This window comes from Natator depressus, chromosome 1, assembly GCF_965152275.1.
Source record: "Natator depressus isolate rNatDep1 chromosome 1, rNatDep2.hap1, whole genome shotgun sequence".
NCBI lineage: Eukaryota > Metazoa > Chordata > Testudines > Cheloniidae > Natator > Natator depressus.
Window position 1 is genome coordinate 314,982,768 of NC_134234.1, and position 24,219 is coordinate 315,006,986.

General features: G+C 38.9%; 1 protein-coding gene across 9 annotated transcripts in view; it reads right to left on the minus strand.

Moving 5' to 3' along the window:
• Nucleotides 1-24,219, minus strand: part of TAFA5 (TAFA chemokine like family member 5) — a 712,037-nt gene that overhangs the window by 229,636 nt on the left and 458,182 nt on the right. For 6 of the 9 annotated variants that reach the window (XM_074942400.1, XM_074942406.1, XM_074942405.1 and 3 more), the window contains exon 3: nucleotides 19,214-19,341. In XM_074942400.1, the coding sequence (XP_074798501.1) occupies nucleotides 19,214-19,341 (128 nt within the window). Of the gene's footprint in view, nucleotides 1-14,622; nucleotides 14,743-19,204; nucleotides 19,342-24,219 lie in introns of those variants that run through there. The other 3 variants (XM_074942404.1, XM_074942407.1, XM_074942401.1) reach the window with 2 other exon arrangements.

Here is a 24,219-nt window from a genome sequence, read left to right on the forward strand (position 1 = left end):
TTTGTAACCACCAGAGGCAGGAGGTCACAGTGGCATTCTAGTCAGCTGGAGATAGACAAGGACGGGCAGGCTATGGCCACCAGAGAAAAGAGGCAGGGGAGGAATTGCACACAGCTAGAAGTTTCCAACTGATACCCAGGTCCTCAATATGAAAAGTGTGGAATATAGATACAGCTGGTCCACAGGAACAGAGAGGGATACAGGACATACTTGTGGATGGCAGCTTGGCCCAGCCAGCAAAAAAATCAAGCTTGTCCACAAAGAGTTCTCCAGTAATCCAAGAAAGATATATGATCTTTGCTGGGATTCAATACACAGAAGAACTGAAAGAACATTCTGAAAGATTCAGGCAGACAACAGGATGGTGTGCTGTGTTTCTGGAGTCAAGACACAAGACATCAGACTAAAATTAGATAGACATTTGAAGTGGATGCAATGGATCCACTGGTGATAGTTCATACTGGCACTAATAACACTGTATCACAGGATATCTCACAGATAGCCGATGACTTTGGAGAACTCGGAAATGTGCTGAAGAAGAATGTCCAAGCAATCTTCATGGAGATCCTTCTTGTCCCATGAGCCAAAAAGAGAGAGAGAGAGAGAGAGAGAGAGAGAGAGAGAGAAGGCAGAAAATTCTGAAAGTGAACTGCTGGTTAGGTAGGTGGTGGAGGGTTTTGGTTTTGTAGACCATTGATCCACCTTCTATGGGGAGAGAGGGTTGTATGATTTGAATAGCCTTCATCTCAGTAGAAGGGGGACCAGTCTTCTTGGGAACAAACTGACTAGAATAGTCAGGAGGGCATTAAACTAATAACAAAAGGGATGGGTTAAAAGAGGGAAGATATGAGCATTCAGCACAAGAACAGAATTAATCAAGGAACCAACGACATGAAGAGAATAAATAATTTAAATGCCTATACCCAGGCTCCTAGCACTGGTGTAACAAACAAAAGGAATTGTAATTGCTCATTTATTAGCATAAATTTGATCTAGCTGTTATTTATTAGCATAAATTTGATCTAGCTGTTATTAATGGTGGGATGGTTCCTGTGACTGGAACATTAAAATCAATAGTTATAACCTATTCAGGAAAGATTGAGTAGGCAAAAGGGGAGGGGGAGTCGTATGTTGTCAAAAATGGCAATGCCTCTTTCTGACTCACTGACAACTTGCAAGAAAATGAACTTGAATGTTTATGGAACAATGCCTTAACAGATAAAGCATCTGATGGGGCATTACTTGGGGTCTGCTACAGATAAACAAATCACAGTAGGGAACAGGATGACTGTTTCCTTACATACCTATGTATAATATGTAGGGGCGGGGGGAGAAGTGTGTGATTATGGGGGATTTCATTTAAGTAACATGCTGAGAGTCTCAAGCTGCCAGTACTAAAACATCCTTGGAATTTGTAAATGTTATATATGACAATTTCCTAACTCAAAAAGTGCTCCAACCAACAAGTAGACCTCATTTCGTCAAATAAAGAGGAACTGATCATACAACTAAAAATTAATGGTAACTTACATACAGGTAATCGTGATTTGATAACATTTATAATGTGCAAACAGAATAAAGGCCAGATCAGTGCTATATATATATATATATATATATATATATACACACACACACACACTTGGTGCTATGAAAGAGCCAATTTCACAAAGTTGAATACAATTATGAACCTGATCAGCTGGGAGTAAAAAAATTAATCAGAAAAATGTGAATGATAATTAGGAATTGTTTAAGAACACTTTACTAGATGCCTAAAAAGCCACAATCCCACAGCTGATGAAGGAGGCAATACAGGTTAAAAAAATGACCTAGTTTAGAGGGTGAGTGAAGGTAGCTATAAAAATAATATATAACAAGTGGAAGAAAGAGGAAGTTGATAGTAATGAATATAAATCAGAAGTTAAACATTTTAGAAAACTGATAAGGGAAGCAAAGAAAGACGAGGCAAAATCTACTGCCAGCAGAGTCAGAGGACAATTAAGAGTTTTTTAAGAACAGGAAGAAAAACAACAACAACGCTATTGGTCCGTTACTAGATGGAAATGGTAGAACTAGCAATAATAATGCAGAAAAAGAAGAAGTGTTCAATAAATATTTCTGTTCTGGATTTGGAAAAATAGATGATGTAGTCATATCATGTGATAAAACTAATATGATATGATAACATTTTTCTATTCCACAAGTATCTCAAGAGGATGATTTGGAGGAGACAGCTGTGAGATGCTCATGTAATCTCCATGCCTGATTTCAATATTGAAAATCAAGTAAGAGAGGAAACAGCAATGGAGAAAAGAACAATAGAGGGAAGGAGAATGGACCACAAGAAGAAAGAGTGCCAATGCAATGACATTAACAGTCAGGTAGGTGATACTGGCAGCAGAATGAGTGAACCTAATTGGGCAAGGAATCTGGGTGAATCCAAGCAGAAACATGTAAGATGCCTGTACACCAGTGCAAGGAGCCTGGATAACAAAATGGAGGAACTAGACCTGGTGCAGGAAGTGAAATCAGATATTATAGGAATAATAGAAACATGGTGGAATGGTAGTCATGACTGGAGTACAGGTATTGAAGGGTATGTGCTGTTCAAGAAAAGCCAGAAATAAAGGTAAAGGTGGTGGAGTAGCATTGTATATTAATGATGAGGAAGACTGTAAAAAAAAAAAAAAAAAAAAGGTTTTATCCATTCCATCACTTCAATTTTTTTCGGTCAAAAATCACTTTGGGAAAGAAGGTAACAGATAGTTACCACTACCACTGAGGTAGTGCTTCGGGTATGCTACAGACCCCGAGGATTCAGTCAGGATACAGACAGAGACCTCTAATATTTTTAATGAAATAAATATTACTGGGAATTCTGTGATTATGGGAGACTTTAATTTCCTACATATAGATTCGTGGACAAGTACAGTACAGACCCGTTTACGCGTGAATCCGCTTAACGCGTGGTAGTGCCATGCCTCCCAGTGCTACCTATTTAACAAGCAAGACTCGTTAACAGGAACTTGCTATGTAGCGCTACAGATTTGCTCACTAACTCACTGACATAGAAATTGACAGGAAGTGAAGAGCGGAAATGTGTTGTACGTCTTTACTGATATTGGTAAAGACGTATCACTCATGCTTAGTCATTGTCACGCTAGAGAGATATATAATATATAGTAGTTATATAGTAATATATATACTACATTAGAAAACTTTAACCATAGGCCTAATACTGTATAATGGCAGAGGGCAAGCGTCAGTGTTCCTACACTGTAGAAGAAAAGCTAGCTGCAATAGATCGAGTAAATAGTGGAGAAACCCAGGCCAAAGTTTCAAAAGATATTGGGATTGCCGAATCTACTCTCTGAGGATGGCTAAAAAACTAATGTAAACTGAATGGCTTTGTACAAAATATTGATTCTGCTGTGGGGCTTAAGTAAAAACGTGTGCAGTATTCAGCAAAACACACAACAGACAAAGCCATGCGCACATGGTTTGCTCAGGAAAGGCTGAAAGGAATGCTGCTAAGTGGGCTAATTCTTCAAACCCAAGCGACAAAAATTGGAAATTTAATGGGGGATGAATCATTCCAAGCCAGCAAGGGGTTTATAAGTCATTTTAAAAAGCGTCATGGCATAGCGCAGGTGTCGATTTCTGGAGAAAGCCGATCAGCCGATGAATCAGCTGCAAACACGTTTCCCACCGAGTTAAAATCTATTTTACAAAATGAAGACTACCACGAAGAACAACTTTATAATTGTGATGAAACAGCTTTATTTGCAAAACTGCTACCTGAGAAGCCTTTAGCCTTTAATTATGAGACACAGAAAACAGCTGGATTTAAAAAGATAAAACATCGTGTAACTCTTCTTTTTTTGTAGTAATAAGACGGGCAGCCATAAGCTTGCCTCTCTTCTCGTTGGCTGCTTTCATAACCCTCGCTGCTTTAATCACCTCAGTAGAGCCAAACTGCCAGTAATATATGGTAACAGCAAAAATGCTTGGATGACAAGACACATTTTCAACAACTGGTTCCACAACAGCTTTGTTCCATCTGTTTGTAAGCATCTGCGGTCGAAGAAACTCGAAGCCAAAGCACTTTTGCTACTTGACAATTGTCCAGCCCATCATCCAGCTGAATCACTGGTATCAAGCAATGGAAAAATTCAAGTGCTATACCTACCATTCAACACAACATCAAAAATGCAACCTTTAGACCAGGGCATTATTCAGAATTTTAAAACCAATTATCGATGGGAGCTGATTTCGGCAATCATGTCATGCACATCTTCAGGCATTTCTGAATTCCTGAAACAGTTCAACATGAAGGAAATTAGTTATTTAGTTAAAAAAGCTTGGGACGGAGTAAAACAAAAGTCCATTGAAAACTGCTGGATGAAGGCTCTCGGTGATGCCTTTTCTGTCAAAGACGGCTCAGACTCGGAAAACTCCAGCAGTGGCACTGATTCAGAGTCAGAATTTGAAGGATTTTCGGAAGAAAACGTCCAACAAACATGCACACAGACAAAAGAGGATAAAGGTAAACTTCTCTTTCAAATGATAAAAGATTTTAGTTTGGATACGTCGCCAGAAATCATTACTGTGTGGCTGGAGATGGATGAAGATTGCCCGACTTCAGAATTTCTGTCCAAGGAAGAAATATTAATGGGCTGTGAGGCTACATCGGACCGCAAAAGTGATGGCCAGGATATTGCTGAAAAGGTCAAAATTTTGGCCACAGCAGCCCTTAGTGCTGTAGAAACTGTTGTAAGATTTATGGAGGAGCACAATGCAGAAAATATTGAAATCATTCATCTGCGGCAAATGACAGACTTCATAAGAAAGAAAAAAATGTGAGCCAGAAAGAGCAGAAAATAACGGAGTTTTTTTCTAAGTGAATCATAAACGCTTTTTTCAGCATGGCCCTCTTAACCTGTGGTCCATTAACACGCGGTCATGAAGGCTTGACTCCCGACATCCGCGCGTAAATGAGTCTGTACTGTATAATAATCATGGTAAGACCCAGATATTCCTGAATGAGAGAACCAACAGATTTCTTCAACAAATAGTCACCAAACAAACAAAGAGGTGATGCCATTTTAGATTTAGTATTGGTAAGTAGCGAGGACCTCATAGAAGTTCCAGTGGTCATGAGCTAATTTAGTGTAAACTAAATGGAAGGATAAACAAAAGTAGGTCTGTAACTAGGGTCATTGATTCAAAAGTGAAAACTTAAAAAAAATAAGGGAATTAGTTAGGAACTGAACTCAAAGATCTGAACGCGGAGGAGACTTGGAAATACTTTAAGTCAAAGTTGCAGAAGTTATCTAAAGCCTGCATCCCAAGCAAGAGGGAAAAAAATCATAGGAAAAGGGTTGCAGAGCAAACTGGATAAGCATCCCAAATAGATTATTAAGAGAAAGAAAAAAGCCTACAAAGAATGGAAGATGGGATGAATCAGCAAGGAAAGCTACCTTTTGGCGGTTAGAAAGTGTAGGGAAAAATTGATAACTGCCAAAGGCGAAGCAGAGTGGGGTCCTATGCAGGAAATTAAAATCAATAGTAAAGGGTTCTTTAAGAATATAACTGATTTTCTAGACAAAGAAAATGCAATACATCTAATCTATGTGGATTTCAGTAAGGCATTTGATACAGTTCCCCATGGAAAATTATTAGTTGAACAGGACAAGATGCGGATTAATACAAGAATTGAAAGGTGAATAAGGAATTGGTTTAAGGGGAGACTACAACAGGTCATACTGAAAGGTGAACTGTCAAACTGGAGGAAAGTTTCTACCAGAGTTTCTCAGGGACCAGTCTTGGGACGAATCTTATTTAACATTTTCTTTCATGACCTTGGCACAAAAAGTGGGAGTGTACTAATAAAATTTGTGGATGACACAAATTTGGGAGGAATTGTCAATATAGAAGGACTATAATATCATACCCAAAAATGGAGCAATAGAAATGGGACAATTTAAAATGCAAAGCTCAAGGTTATGCACTTTGGAACTAACAACAAGAATTTTTGCAATAAGCTGGGAATGTAGCAATTGGAAGTGACAGAGGTGGAGAAAGAAGTGGAAGTATTGGTTGATCACAGGATGACTGAGCTGCCAAAGTGATGCAGCCATGAAAAAGTCTAATGCAACCCTAGGATGCGTCCAGCAAGGTATTACCAGTAGAGAGAGGGAAGTGTTACCATTATAAAAAGCACTGGTGAGACCTCATTTGGAATAGTGTGTGCAATTCTGATCTACAATGTTTAAGAAAGATAAACTCAAACTGCAACAGGTGCAGAGAATGGCTACTAGAATAATCAGAAGAACTGAGAATCTACCTTATGGGAGAAGATTTAAGGAGTTTGGCTTGTTTAGCCTCAGAAAATGAAGGCTGAGGGGAGATGGGTAAATACCAGGGCGGGAGAGGAGTTATTTAAGTTAAGCACCAGTGTTTACATAAGAACAAATGAATATAAGCAGGCCATCAACAAGTTTAGACTTGAAATTAGATGAAAGATTCTAACCAGCACAGGAGTGAAGTTGTGCAACAGCCTCCCAAGGGGCGTAGTTGAGGCAAAACACCTAACTGGCTTCAAGACTGAGATAAATTTATGGAGGGGATAATACAATGAGATTGACTATAATGGCATGTGGCTCATCTGTGACTGATGATAGCAAATATCCCCAACAGCCAGAGATGGGATACTAGATGGAGAGGTCTCTGAGTTAGTAAAGTGAATTCTTTCCCAGGTGTCTGGCTTGTGGGTCTTGATGACATGCTCAGGGTCTAACTGACTACCATATTTTGGATTGGGAAGGAATTGCCCCCTTGATCAGGTTGGCAGAGACCCTGGTGGGGTTTTCACCTGCTCTGCAGCATGGGGCACAGGTCACTTGTTGTTTAAACTGAAGTAAATGGTGGATTTTCTGTAACTTGAAGTCTTTAAATCATGATTTTAGGTCTTCAGTAGTCTTCAGTGGTTATGGATCTATTACAGGAGTGGGTGGGTGAGGTTGTGGCCTGTGACATGTAGGAAGTCAGACTAGATAATAACGACAGTCCCTTCTGGTCATAAAGCCTATGAGGATGTTCAACAGCAACTACGATTTTAAATCAGCATGTCCAGATAGGTTGTGAGAAATATAAAAGAGCTTGCTGAGGAGCTCATTGGAACTTAATTTTGAATTTCAATAAGTCTTGGGGCAATGGGGATTTTCCAGAAAACTGGAAGAAAGCTAAGGTTGTGCCAACAGTTAAAAGGGGGAACAGAATGATCTGGGTAGTTATAGGCCTTTCAGCCTGATATCTTGCCTAGGATCAATAATGGAATGGCTGATATGGTACTCAATTAATAAAGAACTAAAAGAAAGTAATACAAATTAATGCCAGTCAACATAAGTATATGGAAAATTAAATTGCTATCTTTTTTTTTTGAGGCAATTCAATGTTTGGTTGATAAAGATAAGTAGTGATGTATCATACCTAGACTGCTATAGGCATTTGACTTAGTATCACATGATATTTTGATTTAAAAACTAAAAAGATATAAAATTAAAATGGCACACATTACATGGACTAACTGCTGGCTAACTGAAAGGTCTTAAAATGTAATTGTAAGCTGGGAATCACCACAGGTGTTTTTCTTGTGGGGCTCCACAGGGGTTGGTTCCTGGCCCTATACTACTAAACATTTTTATTAATGACCTGGAAAAAAAATCATCACTCAGATTTCCTGATGACACAAAAATTGGGGGAGTGATAAATAATGAAAAGGAGACGTCACTGACACACAGTGATCTGGATCTCTTGGTAAGCTGGGTGTAAGCAAACAATATGAATTTTAAAATAGCTAAATGTCAAGGCATATATCTAGGAACAAAGAATGCAGGCCATACTTACAGGCTCAATCCGGTGGAGACAGATATAACATGATCTAATGATTGCAAGGTGAAGCTAGATAAATTCAGATTGGAAATAAGGTGTACACTTTTAACGGTGAGAATATTTAACTTTTGGAACAAGTTACCAAGAGTCATGGTGGAGTCGCATCACTGACAAATTTTAAATCAAGATTGGATGTTTTTCTAAAAGATATGCTCTAGGAATTAATTTTGGAAAGTTCTATGATCTGTGGTTTACACGTCAGACTGGATGATTACAGTAGTCCCTTCTGGCCTTGGAATCTATGAATATGGAAGTTAGGAGCTTACAGCCTCCTGTGACTTTGAAAATATCACTAATAAAGTATAACTGGGCCTTTCACACATCTGTCACCCCCTAGTCTATCTTACCCTAGTTCAATGTATTCCATTAATTATTGTTTATGGTTTCTCAGGCTTCCAGTTGAAATGACAGTGCTCCACATGATGAGCCAATTAGGATTAATTTTTCAAGTAATGTTTTGACAGACGCTTTGTCTAATACATTACTAAAATCACTGTACTATGACACCTACTGCATTTCCTCTTTATATGTAGTAATTTTGTCACTGAGTTCAAGAAGTGGTCTAGGTTACCTCACATGATTTAATAAACTTTTGATTTGTTTTGGATTCAGAAAATAGAAAAAAAAATGATTCAAACCAGATATGCATGTGTAATGGCTTCATGTCATAACATTTTTACCATGAAGACCTCCTCTCTGTGAAATGAGAGTGTAATATTTTAGCACACGCTTTGTACTTTTGTATTCCACACCCCCCCCCCAAAATAAAACAAAAACAAAAATATGTGCCCCACTTTGATTTATACAGTGTCAAAAACAACATACCACAGGGTTATTTCTTTTCTTAGGGTTTCACTTGCTTTTTTCCTACTCTAAAGGTCAAGATCAGACATGAAAACTTTAATTCTATAAAGGAAAGAAAGAAAATCTGCAATCCATTTGTCCTAGGGTCACAGATACGAATCCCACAAAGTGTTTGTGTTTGATCTTGAACTTCAGCTGTAGTCAGCTGCTCCCCCATAAGAGTCTGTAAGATGTTCAATGGTGGATCAAGAACTTGGCCATATCAATTGCCCACAATGCTAGAAAACAAAATCAAGACGCAAATCTTCCTTTTTTGTCAAGCTTTGTGTTGGCTCGGTCTCCTCTGTTCCACTACATTTCCCCATCTTTGTTCATCCATTTGTCAATTTCTTGCACAATCACCTCCACGCTTTATTCCACATGCACTAGCTAGTACACGATGTAAACATATGGACAGGATACAGTTCTCATCTATAATAACTGTATCCTGTCCATGTAGACTCATAGACATTAAGGTCAGAAGGGACCATTATGATCATCTCATCTGACCTCCTGCACAATGCAGGCCACAGAATCTCACCCACCCATTCCTACAATAAACTTCTCACCTATGTCTGAGCTATTGAAGTCCTCAAATCATCGTTTAAAGACATCAAGGTGCAGAGAATCCTCCAGCAAGTGACCCGTGCCCCATGCTCCAGAGGAAGGCGAAAAACCCCAGGGCCTATACCAATCTGCCCTGGAGGAAAATTCCTTCCTGACCCCAAATATGGCGATCAGCTGAACCCTGAGCATGTGGACAAGATTCACCAGCCAGATACCCAGGAAAGAATTCTCTGTAGTAACTCAGATCCCACCCCAGCTAACATCCCATCACAGGCCATTGGGCCTATTTACCATGAATAGTTAAAGATCAATTAATTGCCAAAATCATGTTATCCCATCATACCATCCCCTCCATAAACTTATTGAGTTTAATCTTGAAGACAGATAGGTCTTTTGCCCCCACTGCTTCCCTTGGAAGGCTGTTCCAGAACTTCACTCCTCTGATGAAAAGAAGTACCTGTGGCACCTTAGGGACTAACAAATTTATTTGAGCATAACCTTTCGTGAGCTACAGCTCACTTCATCGGATGTCTGATGAAGTGAGCTGTAGCTCACGAAAGCTTATGCTCAAATAAATTTGTTAGTCTCTAAGGTGCCACAAGTACTCCTTTTCTTTTTGCGAATACAGACTAACACGGCTGCTACTCTGAAACTCCTCTGATGGTTAGAAATCTTTGTTTAATTTCAAGTCTAAACTTCCTGATGGCCAGTTTATATCCATTTGTTCTTGTGTCCACATTGGTACTGAACTTAAATAATTCCTCTCCCTCCCTGGTATTTATCCCTCTGATATATTTACAGAGAGCAATCATATCTCCCCTCAGCTTTCTTTTGGTTAGGTTAAACAAGCCAAGTTCCTTGAGTCTCCTTTCGTAAGACCGGTTTTCAATTCGTTGGATCATCCTAGTAGCCCTTCTCTATTCCAGCCCCTCTTAAAGACCTAGTGTTACAGCGCTACTTACAGTGAAAAAAGACCTTGGGCAAGTGTCTTTACTGCTCTGTGACTGTTTCTTCTCCTATCCTGTATCTGTCTTGTCTACTTAGATTGTAAACACTTTGGGACTGTCTCTCATTATGTGTTCGTCACTGTACAAACACAACATGACCCCGATATCAGCTGGTGTCACAACCAGGATATGGACGGTCTCACCCAGGGGTTGACATGGGAGCCAGGCTGGCTCAAATAGCAGGAGATCAGGGTCTGAGCTATGCCAGAGGGCAGCTGGAGAGTCAGGTGGCAGGAGGCAGGCAAGGTCAGGTGTCTGGGAGATCACAGTCCGACAGTAGGCGCAGGAAGAACATGGGGAAGCAGCCCTCAGCAAGGGAAACTCAGTTGCATGGACAACTTCCTGTTCCTGTGTTCAGTTTAAAAACAAGCAGGGAACCAATCAGGCCTCCCAGAGTTCTGGCAATTCTGGAATTCAGCTTCCAGTCCTGGCAACTGTTAGCAGGTTACTGGGTGGTTGGTTAGCATTTACAAGCCCCTAATAGCCCCATGGCCCAGGGTTTGAGACCTGTGGTCCCTGACAGGTGAAGCCTGTAGGTGCTAGAGTAACATAGATTATTACGAACCTAAATTGTCTCTTGTTGTTTTTCTTCTACTAATCCCTACCTACTTATGTATCTGTCTTTTAATTATAAATTCTTTGGAGTAGAAACTGTATCTGAGTGTTTGTAGTGATCCTACTACATACACACATAACATACATAAATAATTAATAATAATGATACAACTTAATCTCATCTTCCTGCTGGGCCTATATTTTCCTAAAAATTCATGAGACAGAATCACCCATTACTGATCTGAAGCATCTGTATCCTCGGCACTCGATTCTTAAAAAATGTTTTCCTTTGGTTTTGGGGATGGATGTGAACCTCACCTCCACATGATTATATATATTTTTAAGTTGTTTTATTCTTACAGAAGCATGAACCCTGGAAAGAACATCAAACTGAAGTAATTTTCATTAGGGCCAATTTAACAATGTACGCACTCCCACAAGACCAGCTATTAAGGTTGTTCATGCAAGTGAACAATTTCAGACATCACAACTTATTGGTTGGGTTGATAGTATGCCACATTACATTAGTGTCAGTGACTAGCCAAAGTTACAGATGTGTTTTATGTACGTTTCAGAATTCTGCTTTCAAAGTACAAAAAAAGAAAAAACAAAATAACTATTTGGGTTATTTCCTTTTAGCAGAAGCAAAGTCTATTCTACACAAACATGAAATAGATGACTAGCTGGGAATCCAGCCACTGGTGCCTAGGATAAAATCTGTTTTTTTTTATTTACTTTATTTAAAAGGACAGTGCAGACCTGAAATGAATCAGATACGTGTAGCTTATTTTACATTAAACTAGCTGGTTTCATGAGTAAATCAACACAACAGTAGTAAATCACTAATTCCTAAGAACCAGTAGATGAGCAAATTACAAAAACCAATTGTTATGTAGATTTTAGTAGCCTAAGCCTAATTCTTTTCTCACTTACAGCAGTGTAGTGAGATCAGATTCAGGACCTACTATTTAAAGAATGTAGCCTCTATCATAAATGGCAGTTACAAGTAAGAATTCAGAGAGAATAGACATCTTTTAAAATCTTATATCCTGAAAACTGATTTCATTTGAATAGAAATTGTAATGATCTTTACAATATTACATGCAGAAATGAGCACCCCTTTTACATTTTCTTTGAGGTTGGCTATGAGACATGAATATGTGACTAGCATGGTTCTCCATTAATATCTGAGAATACTTCCTCTGAAAGGGAACAATGATGCTAATTGTTCCCTATATTCTTGCAAGGAAGTGTTTGAAATGCTGACAGTCCACATTTTAAAATCAGACACTTCACTCCAAGTGATGCACACTCATAGGGGCAAAACGTGTGCTCATTTAAAACAATGGGAGTTTTGTCATCAGTTGAAATGGAACCTGGATTTGGCACTCAAAGAGAAGAGCTAATCCTCTTAAAATACTCCCTAAGCAATTTAAATTTTCTCAACAGAAAACTCCTCACTGTCATCCCTCTTCAACTTGGAGCCCTTGGGGTCTGGGAAAAACTCCCAATCTTTGCTAGCATTCTGGATTTGGGGATTAGAGATCTTCATTTTCTGCAAATACTGAGTTCCAATAATATTTTACAGGACAATTGAGTCAAATTTAGTTGAAAATTTAGGTTTTAGAAAATAAGCTTTAAAAAATATATTATATTATTTCTTATGGAAACATGGAGTAAATCATTCAACCTTTACTTAAGCAAAAGTCTTATTAGCTTCAATAACTGAGATTCCAGTGAGTTTTGTCCAATTAAGAAATCCAGGATTTGGCCAAGTTATCAAAAGCAAATGTTCTGCAGAGTCTGAACCCTCAAGTGTTGCTATTAGTGCATTAAATCCTAAAGGTAAAATGGACTCAACCTAGCCTGAAGGTAATGCAAAAAGGAAACATCATACTAAATGGTGAAGCGTATCACTTCATGTTTAATAATCAGAGGTGTTATCTGTAACACAGATAGGGAGATCTGATTTTTATTTTTATTGCCCTGTGTTGAGACCCAGGTCCTCTTTCAAATGCAGTGTGGCTGGTTAGCACTGCACTGGTGGTATAAAGAAGCCCTAAAACTATGCATCCAGCCCTAGCTGGATCACCTCAGTGTAGAGAATCCTTCAGTGGCACAGAGCTAGCATGGTAGATCCTAGCCTGTGTCAGTGCAGAAGAGTGTTCAGGAGAAAATAGACAAGTCTGCAGATTCTGTATGCCCCTCAGATATCTGCATACTGGTTTGGATCCTCAGGACTATTAGCATCCAGTATAAATTAGAGTGAGCTTTAGAGCTGCTTTAAGTTACACCTGGGGAACCAGACCAATGTACACCTGATTCAGTATATGGAGAGAGCAAAGGCCATCTCTTCAATCACCTTCTGAGCTCTGTAATTTGACCCATGATGTCTGACCCAACTATGCATAGTGGCAGCCACCAATCACATACAGAAAAGAAGCAAGCCCCAGGACAGAGAAATCAAGATACAACAAATTCATTACGTGAAACACTCAATGTGAACAATGGGAACTCTGCTGAGAGAGGTGAATCTTATGAGACCTTGGAAAGGAATAACAGCTCGAATTCACAAGCACCAACAGCATGAATCTACAGAGTATACAAAACTGAAACACATGCTACCCATCAAGAGAAAAGCTTTTCCCCCTAATAAACAAACACCCACCAATTCAGAAAATCAGTGTCAAGTGATACCTTTCTTTCTAATTTTAGTGCATATAGAAAGAATGGCAGAAACAATCAGGATTTCTATCTCTGCCTTACTTTTCTTGCTGTAAGGGCATGTTTAAGCCATTGGCCCAGTTCTTGGCATAGTGCAGTTACACCAGAATCTCAGCTTTCATTAAAAACTTAAGTAAGCTTCGAGCCCTAATGGTTGTGCAAATATCTGCATGAGTCTGTAGGCTGCCTGAAATAATATCTGTGACAGGCTTAGACTGCATCACACATCTCAAGAGGGCATTACCAACCAGACCCACAGCTCTGGGGGACCCTGCCAATAACAGATGACTGTGTATGTAGCAGCACAGAGAAGGGGATTACAGTGATCCCAGCCTATACATACAAGCAGGTACATCCTTGGCTGTTGGAATAAGTATTGGAGGCCCCTCTGGTACCCCTTCTGCCTCTCCAGGGTTTGTGACAGGGCTTCCTACTGCCACCTTAAGCTCCTAAGGAGGAGGACCCTGCTGCAACTCCTATGGGAAGATGAGAGCCTCATGCCGTGCCCCGTCTCTGTGGGAGGTCCACTTAACATCACCACTACGAAAAGGGAGAGGTGGCCAGGGCTAGTGTGTTCAGACAGCATTGCAGGGAACTCCCAAACTGTGGTGTACAGCCAGTAATTACCTTCATGGGGCCTTGCATTACATCCTAAAATCACATGTGAAACACATGCAGAGATGGAGCTGGGAGGGTGACAAAAATATATATCAGCTGCCTTGTGGAAATGTGAAAGCTGTGTTTAGCAATACTCAGAACTGGAACCTGATCTATCCTTGCTATATGAATGCCAGAGAAATTAGTATAATTCCAGAGCCTATATTAATAATACTTGTATAGCACCCTGAATTTCCTAATCAATTACAGGCATTATCTAATGAAACCTCACAACCCACCTTTGTGATGTAGGTAGGTAAGTATTATTACTCCTACTGCATAGCTAGGGAAATTGAGGCAGAGAGGTTCAGTGACTTACCCAAGGCCACAGAGGCAGTGACTGTCAGAGCCGGGATTAGAGCTCAGGAGTTTCTGGCTCCCAGTCCCATGCTCAGACCACTAGACCATGGCCTCAGGACATTTCCAGCTGGTCTTCAGTCTAAAAAAAAGTAAATTCTCAAATCCAATATGCAATATGTATTTATATTTTTACTTTGAAGATAGAATGTAATGGTATGAGTAACACCACATTGCTGGTAAATCGTTGATGAAAACAAGCCAGTACATTTTGTCCAATTTACCTTAATCATACATTTGTGTATGATAAAGATTTGTAGAAAAATTTTCATTTAAATTCCAGTCAATACAAACAACTTTAGTATTTCTCAGGGTAAGGAACAAATTACCTTTCCAAGCCAGCCAGCATGTCATTTATATTAACGGTGAGTAATGCTAAGTTGCTCTGTGCGTAAGAAAACTCTATTAAGAAAGTCACGTCCCTTGGCGAAGCTAGATCCTTAGTAAATTTTACTAGCTAAGCAGTGAGCTCCATGTCAAAGTAATTACACCTTTTATCCACTGCGAGCTCTCTTTTAGCTTCTTCAGACTCCTTAATTTCCCACTTCAGCTAATTTAGCAGTAAAATCACAGAGGTTTTAAAAGGTTAGCTACTGGCGCATGAATGTTCTGTTAAGCTCCATGCATTGAAATCACATCATGTAAAAGAAGGAATTAATTAAGTAACAATTAAGTAGTGATGGATCATTGACAACATATATACACTTTGGTGCTAAAATTAATCTCCCCTGTAAAGCCAATAGAATTGTGTATCTCCTCATTTATACACTGGCAAGTTTCAAGCTTGAAATATAAAAGGGTCATGGTTCTAAGCAGTATCTTGTGAAATCATGACATATCTTCGGGCATTGATGAGATTATACAGTCTTTCTCACATGAGAGAGTCAGGTAAATTCCTTGTAAAAATCAGATTTGGGAGATTAATAAAAATATTAAAAGCACAACATTTTGCATGGTAGGTGATTTGAAGATAACCACTGAGGCATTTTTAAATAGAGGCATTTTTAAAATAAAACTACTTAGCATGAATCACTTTGTTAAAAGTGTTAACAACTAACTACAAAGTATTCTGTTCCTACAGCATCTCCTCCAGCAAGCTGCCATATTGTTTCCTTGTATTGACAATGCTTAGTACATAGATTGGCAGTTGGCCCAGTCAATCTTCAACGCTAAAAGCCTCTTACCAGATGAAAAATCCTTGGTTCATTCACACCTTGTAGAAATGATGACAGGGCATAAGTGACATCCAGATCCATTTAGAATATATGTTGGGTCTGATTCTCCCTTCCCTGGCACCTTGTGTAGTCATTTACAGCTGTGCAAAGTGAGTGCAAAAAGGGGAATAAAAGGCTGCCACCAGTGTGAGTAGAAAATTACGATTTGGTTGCATTACTTTGCACAGACATAAATGCTTACACAAAGTGCAGGCAGGCAATGAAAAAATCAGGCCTTGACTATCTAGCTTAAACCATTTTGACACAAACCACTATTTTGACACCAGCCAAAGCCCTTCCTAGAAACACAATTCACTGAAACATGTGGGTGCAAAGTGTATTTACTAGATAAGCTTGCAGTTTCCTGGATATTTGGCACATAAAATATTAAGTATTGTTACATAATGTGATGCTGTTCACATGAGTAAAACTCATTCAGGCAAGAGTTCTATTTCTGCCTCATTTTCATGGGAAAAAAGTGGGAGGAAAGTTATCACCTACCTCCACTTAGCTTCACGTTTCACACACTTCTTCTATGCCCAAGCCCTGACATCATATTATTTACACAAGTGCCTATAATGCCATATACACAAACACTAACAACAGGCATCAGTGCAAGAGTCACTACAAACGTAAGTGCTAATCTAAGTTCTCCCGTGTTCAATACTATTCCTGCTTACCAGTTTTAGTACATATGGTGCAGCACATAATTACTGATATGATATCAGGAATATGATATCCCGCGTTACAGAAATGTATCCCTGCTATAGTAGTGAAAGGTACAGTACTAGTACCTCTTTCACTTTCAGATACAACCTAATATTACCTGCAAACGCCTGCATAAATTATTATAAGTTAACTAGTTTAGGCCCCAATCCTGTTCCCATTAGAATATATGGCAGAATATTCACTTATTTCCACAATGGGCTGTACATTCACTGTGTATTTCGAGGCTAATTCCACAATGTTCCTGATCACCCCATCTCGGGCTGCACTTTGCTGTACTTATATTTTTCAACAAGGAGCAGTATGGGTCTAGCAAGTAAAACAGAAATATTACTGACTTTACACCTTCAAGCAGTATTGCTACAAAGAAGAGTGTTCATGCTTCCATTATAAATCCTCTTTTCTTAGGGGTTTATATTAGTCATTATGAACCCCATATGAACCAAGTTCCCAGCTCTTTTGCTATTTTCTGACCCCTCCCCCGCACACCAAATCAAGAGCCCTACGAGCAAATAGACTTTTTTTTAGTACTATTTTTTTCTGTTGGTCATTTATGCTGGACCCAGTGTTTCTTGGAACATCCTGAACTATTAATGTATGTGTGCACACCCACCCACCTGTCCATTACACTTCAGCTTAGAGGTCACAAAGGTGCTGGGAGGAGATGTAGTGAGAGGTGTGCAGAAGGGCTAGAGTGAAATTACACTCTCCTCTGACAATTCTCCATTGTTGTATGGTCTCTTAGGGATCTGAGCCAGCTGTTGTAGACTGTTCTAAATTAGGTAAAGGCCTGGGCTGTGACAGGGTTGGACAGAAATCCTTTTCTCTCCTCTGTTGAGTGTATCTTGTTGCAGAAGAGAATCTTCTTAATAAGACTTTGCTCAGCATTGCCATAATTTCCCCAGGATGTGGCCTGATTCTGATCTCATTTATGGTGGTTGAAAACAAGAGTAGTTCTGTTTAGGTCAGTAGAGTTAAACAGTTGTAAAGAGGTTGTGAGATCAGAATCAGGCCAGGGTGTCAAATCTAAAAGATCCACTGAACCAATCTGATAGATAGCTAACATGAATTCCTCAGGGTAGGCACTGTGCTTACTTTTTATCTTTCATAGCACCAAGCTTATTACTGGTGCATCCTGATAAAACAAACAATAATAATGATAGATGCAAATGTCTCAGGGTACACAGGTAATTTGCTTTACCTGAGGTACAGAAAATATCACTGAACTAATGAGATTTTGAATAATATTGTGAGCGTTCCAAACATACCCTGCCAGGTCTGCCTGCCCTTGGGAGCTGATGATATTGTTTCCCTCTATTATATTTTTATATCACCATTACATAAATTACACTCATATGACCTAAGGAAATGAAAATTAAAGCTCTGATTTGGAGACTGAGAGGTAAATTTGCAACACTGTCCATAATGTACCTTGCTATGTCTATCAACTACAGGGTTGTCAGGACAGCATGGGATCTTACATTAGAACAATAACAAATTCATAGGTTGTGCTTGTAAATGTCAGTTGACAATAAATGTTATTCTCAAAGATTGGTAAAAAAAATAATTAAAAAGTGAAGGTCATGATGATTTGGTGTCAAAATACTGACACTGTAAAAATACTAAAAAATATGCAATAGTGTCTCCTCACCTCTCTCTCTCGAGAGAATCTATGCAGGGGATCCTGCTTGATAGGTCTGTGCCCAAACCCTGCTAAACATCACTAATTTGAAGCTCACTGGGGTTAACGTATAAGGCAGGTTTTGAAGTAAATCTTTATGATGAAACATTCTTGAAATGTCAGTTATTTAAATGTAGCTTGAGAGTCCTGTAAACCTATAGAAAAAAAATATCCCTGCTGGTATAGCAACCTATCAGGGTATTATTCTACCACATCTCTTGGGACGTTTTAAATTTTTGAAGCACAAGAATCTTCAGTTGGTTTGAAGAATGTCCCACAGACTGATACTTGATGCTACAAGTCCCAGGAGCCATCACTGTTGTAGGCATATTCAACCTCAATATAAAATCTTCAAACAAATCCAAAACACTACAGGAGACGACACCAAGGAGTTGAAAAGTACAGTATGGACAAGTTAGAGCCAAAGTTCTGATTACCCCCAAAAAGGGTTTTATTGTTTTGTTTTCTTTAGGCCTCATAAATTTTCCTCTGGGACGATGGAGATTTGTCTTTGAAAACTGACTTTTTATTATAGTGAAAAAGTCAAAACTACTTTTATTAAAAAAAATACAAACTAATTTCCCCCCTATTAGATCAGTAGTATGAAGTTTTATATCCTTGCTCTACCAACAGTTCAGAATACACACCAGGGTGAAATAAAGGTGAAGACTGGCTTTACTTTACTGGCTGAATTTATAGACCCTTTTAAGTCAAAGTTTGACATTTTACATCCTTTTAGTAATCTGCCACACTTTCCTTGTCTGTGATCACAGGTGTGAAAGTACATGTGTGTGTCTCAGTATGGGTCTTTGTGAGCATGGGCTACTAACTGGCATCTAATTTTAAAAACCTATGCTGCATTTAAATTTGAAGTCTTACCCTTTGCTCTTTGGAAGTTACAGATGAGGAGGAACAAAAGGGAATTAGCTTACCGTGGTTGTCTTTATTCGCCCACCCGGTTGTGTACAGGTCCAGCCTGACTTATTGATTAGCAAATCACAGCCTTCTCCTTCTAAACATGGAAGCATTTCACACCACTGTTTTGTTTTGATAATTCGTGCTGTGGAAGAGAAAAAAACAAAAACAGTTGGCAGGTGGGTTTGTGTTTCACTTCCCTCTGAACTCTCACTATTAGAGGTACCAATGTTCATGATCTGATAATGCAACCACAGGCTACGCCATAGATAGCCCGAGCAATTTACAAAATTATTTACATCACCTGCTGTGCCAACCAATTATATAATAAAAACAAAATTTAAATAACAATAAAACAAGACAGAGTACTGGTTTAACAAAAGAAAAAAAAAGAATAGGCAGAGGTAAGTTTTCAATGACATGAATTCCAGGAGTATATGAAATATAATGGGAGGAGCAATGGTTAAAATTCATAGTAACGTTGTTTGCAGTTTCCAGAGTGGTAGCCGTGTTAGTCTGTATCAGCAAAAAGAACGAGGAGTACTTGTGGCACCTTAGAGACTAACAAATTTATTTGAGCATAAGCTTTTGTGGGCTAAAACCCACTTCATCGGATGCATGCAGTGGAAAATACAGTAGGAAGATATATATATATATATCTATATATATATCTATATATATATATACACAGACACACAGAGAACATGAAAAAATGGGTGTTGCCATACCCGCTATAATCAGTTAAGGTGAGCTATTATCAGCAGGAGAAAAAAAAATCTTTTGTAGTGATAATCAGGATGGCCCATTTCCAACAGTTGACAAGAAGGTGTGAGTAACAGTAGGGGGAAAAATAAGCATGGGGAAATAGTTTTACTTTGTGTAATGACCCATCCACTCCCAGTCTTTATTGAAGCCTAATTTAATGGTGTCCGGTTTGCAATTTAATTCCAATTCAGCAGTTTCTTTTTGGAGTCTGTTTTTGAAGTTTTTTTGTTGAAGAATTGCCACTTTTAGGTCTGTAACTGAGTGACCAGGGAGATTGAAGTGTTCTCCGACTGGTTTTTGAATGTTATAATTCTTTACGTCTGATTTGTGTCCATTTATTCTTTTATCTAGAGACTGTCCGGTTTGGCCAATGTACATGGCAGAGGGGCATTGCTGGCACATGATGGCATATATCACATTGGTAGATGTGCAGGTGAATGAGCCTCTGACAGTGTGGCTGATGTGATTAGGTCCTATGATGGTGTCCCCTGAATAGATATGTGGACAGAGTTGGCATCGGGCTTTGTTGCAAGGGTAGGTTCCTGGGTTAGTGTTTTTGTTGTGTGGTATGTGGTTGCTGGTGAGTATTTTCTTCAGGCTTGGGGGCTTTCTGTAAGCATGGTCTGGCCTGTCTCCCAAGATCTGTGAGAGTGAGGGATCGTCCTTCAGGATAGGTTGTAGATCCTTGATGATGCGCTGGAGAGGTTTTAGTTGGGGGCTGAAGGTGATGGCTAGTGGCATCCCAGGATATTAGGATATTAGAGAATCAACGTGGGTGAGATAATATCTTTTATTGGTCCAACTTCCATGGGCGAAAGAGACAAGCTTTTGAATGTATGCCAATCTCTGAAGAAGAGTTCCATGTAACACTGAGTTACAACTAGAAATATATGCTACATTGTCTCCATTCATGGGGCTGTCAAGGGGTGTCAGGAAACAAATATGTTTGTAGTTTATTTTTTTAAATTTGTTTACCCCATCTGCTAATTTCTCTTTGTGTTTGTTGGTGGGATCTCAGAATGCATCAATCTGTAATATTACCAATACTATGGATTGGCAGCCTAGGTATTAGTGATGTCATATTCTATGACAGTGGCAGCAAATTGAAACATACCAGAAATATTTCACAGAATGGAAAGAAAAACAAATGGTTTGTTAAAACAGATTATTGTGCTAAACACACATAGTTAGCAGGATCATTTAGGCCCTGATGCTGAAAATGATTACAAACATATTTAACTTTAGGCATACAAATTGTCCCATGGAGCATATGTGTTAGAGTTTGCAGGATCAGGGCCTTAGCACATATCTATGGTATGAACTTAGTATCCTCTTTTACTTTGCCATTCCCCGTTACAGCAGAGTGCTGCGGGGAGGTCTCATATTACTAAGACTTCATTACTTTCACAGTATGTTTACCCGCATAATATCAAGTACTATCAATAATTAAAATTGAATTACAGTTGTCAGAACAAATAAAGTGTATTTCCTGATACAATATCTTTGCATTTTATTGTGTTTATTCACTGAGGGTGAAATTCAGCCCCATGCAGAGAGCCAGCAGAAAGCCTATGACCCTCTGAAATCTCTCAGGCCCAGTTTTGAGGACTTATATGGTGCATAGACTTTTGGATAGCTCTCTGCAAATTTCATCCTAAGGGCCTGATCCTGTGAACTGCTTTGCACGTTCTAACAAGTGACGAGCCCCTTCAACTGCATTGAAGTCAATGGGGATGGTGCACACACAGCACCTAGTAGAATTGTGTTTTTAGATAATGAGCATTTCAATTAGAGAACATGAGTGTGTCCAACCAACAGCGTTCAAGAAGATAATTCAGAACTGTTCCAGGCAGGCAGTGGTTACAACCAACAGGATGCCAAGCTCTCTAGTAAAATATTCTTAACTGATCTGCAACATTCAGTAGTTTTCAGTGGGTCTTCCAGTTATTAATGAGAAAGGTTAATATTGATCAACTGTAGCTTGGATAAGGTAGCTTGAACAAAAGTGTTTTTAAATTTTTTATGGTTGATTTCCTTCTAAATATTGAAACTAAGTGCATGTAATGACTTTTTACTCATAATTAACCTTATAAACTACCTTAACAGGATATCTGTATTTCTCAGTAGAACAGCAGTGTTGTTTTCTGTATTTCCTTTTCACATGGGTTCGTTATTCATTCAGACAGTTACCCACTGCTGCATCTCTGGTAAATCTCCCAAACAGAAAGCATCATCTTTTTGTGACAGCAAAAAAAAGTGAGATAAACCTTGTCCAACAGCAATAAATACAAAAAGTTATATCCGTCTTAGAAGATGTAGGATTGAAATACACACGTCTGCTGAAATTTTATTTACAATGTGTGAAGAAGGAACTTAGAAATAAAGAGAAGAAAAAACACTTTTACTTTTTCCTCAAATAAGAATATCAGTAACAAATAATGAAAATAACACTGGGATATAGAGATTGCCATTCCAGATCACAGCAGTGGCCCTAGACAAGAAGTAAGTGGTATGTGCAATGAGTATTCAGACTCCACAATGAGAGGCATGGTGTCAGAACCCAACATAGTTAGTAGAAGATAAGGCTGTCCAGTATCCTATCTCAGAGTCACCAATACTACGTGCTTTAGAGGAGGCTGCAAAAATCCCTGCAATGGACAATAACGGAAAAACCCACCCACAGGAAAAGCTTCTTGATAACTCCAGGTAGTAAGTGGTTGGCTTATGCCCTGAAGTATCAGTGTTTATATCACTCATACTTCTTATCCAATGTAAAGTTACTGTGGAGGTTGCCATTATCCCCTTACATGTCTGATCCTCATGGTTTCAATGATAATTTGTGGCAATTAATTAGGTTAATTATAAATTGTGTAAAAAGTATTTCCTTTGATCAGTTTTCCAATTGCTACTTCTTGGTGTCATTGTCCTTGACCTTTGGAAAAAGTGTAAATAGGTTAATAGTAAGAGTGATAAATAATGATTAACAATCATGAGCCAAGTATTGCTAAGTATCTGCATTTTTTATTGAGGCTAGGATTCTTCCCCTCCCCCTACCAACATGGCAGAAGCAGGATCAACAGCCACAAAAAGTTTGCAAAGGGCACGCTAAGGCTATCCTACTGTTTCCTTTCTCAAAGTAGCTAAAAGTGCAGGGAGGAGGATTACATCAGTGCCTCTGAGGACCCTGTCTTCCCCATTGGTCCTGGAGAGTCTGGCTCAGCTCATCAGACATGCTTGATAAATTTTGTGACTTGATAATTTTGTGACTTGATAAATTCCTAATGATAAATTCCATCATCTTCTCAACCCCTCTTACCCGGTCTCTCTTTCCTCATCCTTTGTGTTTGTCTCACTTCTTTCCTCTTTCTTCTTCTATCTCCCTCCATTTCATTCTCCTTTTAACCACTTCCCTTTTTCTATTTTCACAGCCTGTTCCCACCAATTCCTCCTCAGTCCTTTTGGATAATATAAATAACCAAATGTTTTATAGTATAAATAAAAAAAAATACAAAAAAATTATAAACCTTGAACTAACGAAAAGGTTACAATTCACTGACAAGATACCCAGACCACTTCGCATTTATATAATATCTGCTTACCAAGAATCTCAGAACACTGTGCAAACTTCAAAGCATTTAGCTAGCCTTACAACACCCATGAGTGGTAGGCAACTTTTATGGTCCCCATTTTGTATAGAGGTTAATTGACATGCCCAAGGTCACACAGGAAGTTTGTAGCAGAGCTGGGAATAAAACCTCCAGGTCGCCTGATTTCCAGTCTTGTACCTTACCCATAAGATATCTCCTCTTCCCATTTTTCCCTTATGGAAATATGTCTATACATAATAAGCTCCTATGTGCTTCTAAAAAAAACGAGAAATTAAACCAAAAAAAATGTGTGCAAAGTAATAGACTTTTAAAATATATATTGGTTAAACTGCAGTAGCAGTAAAGAGGCTGATAAAAGAACACAAAATGGATCACAGTGGTTTAATAAGCCACTGCAGTCATGAGTGTCTTCAGAGCAGTAATTTGGTTGTGCTAGCTCATAAGCCCCAAGCATTAATCCACTTTACTATGAAACAAGGAAACAGCAGAAGCCTTGGCTACCTTTCCAGCGGACGGTCATTCTGTTCCAGGCAGAAAATTAGAAATGGCTAATTCATGAAGAGTTAGCCAGAGACTATTTAAATTAATCCAAGGAACATTGCTATATTTACTATAGCAATGTCTAGCATCCCTGTTTTAGCATTTTGCTC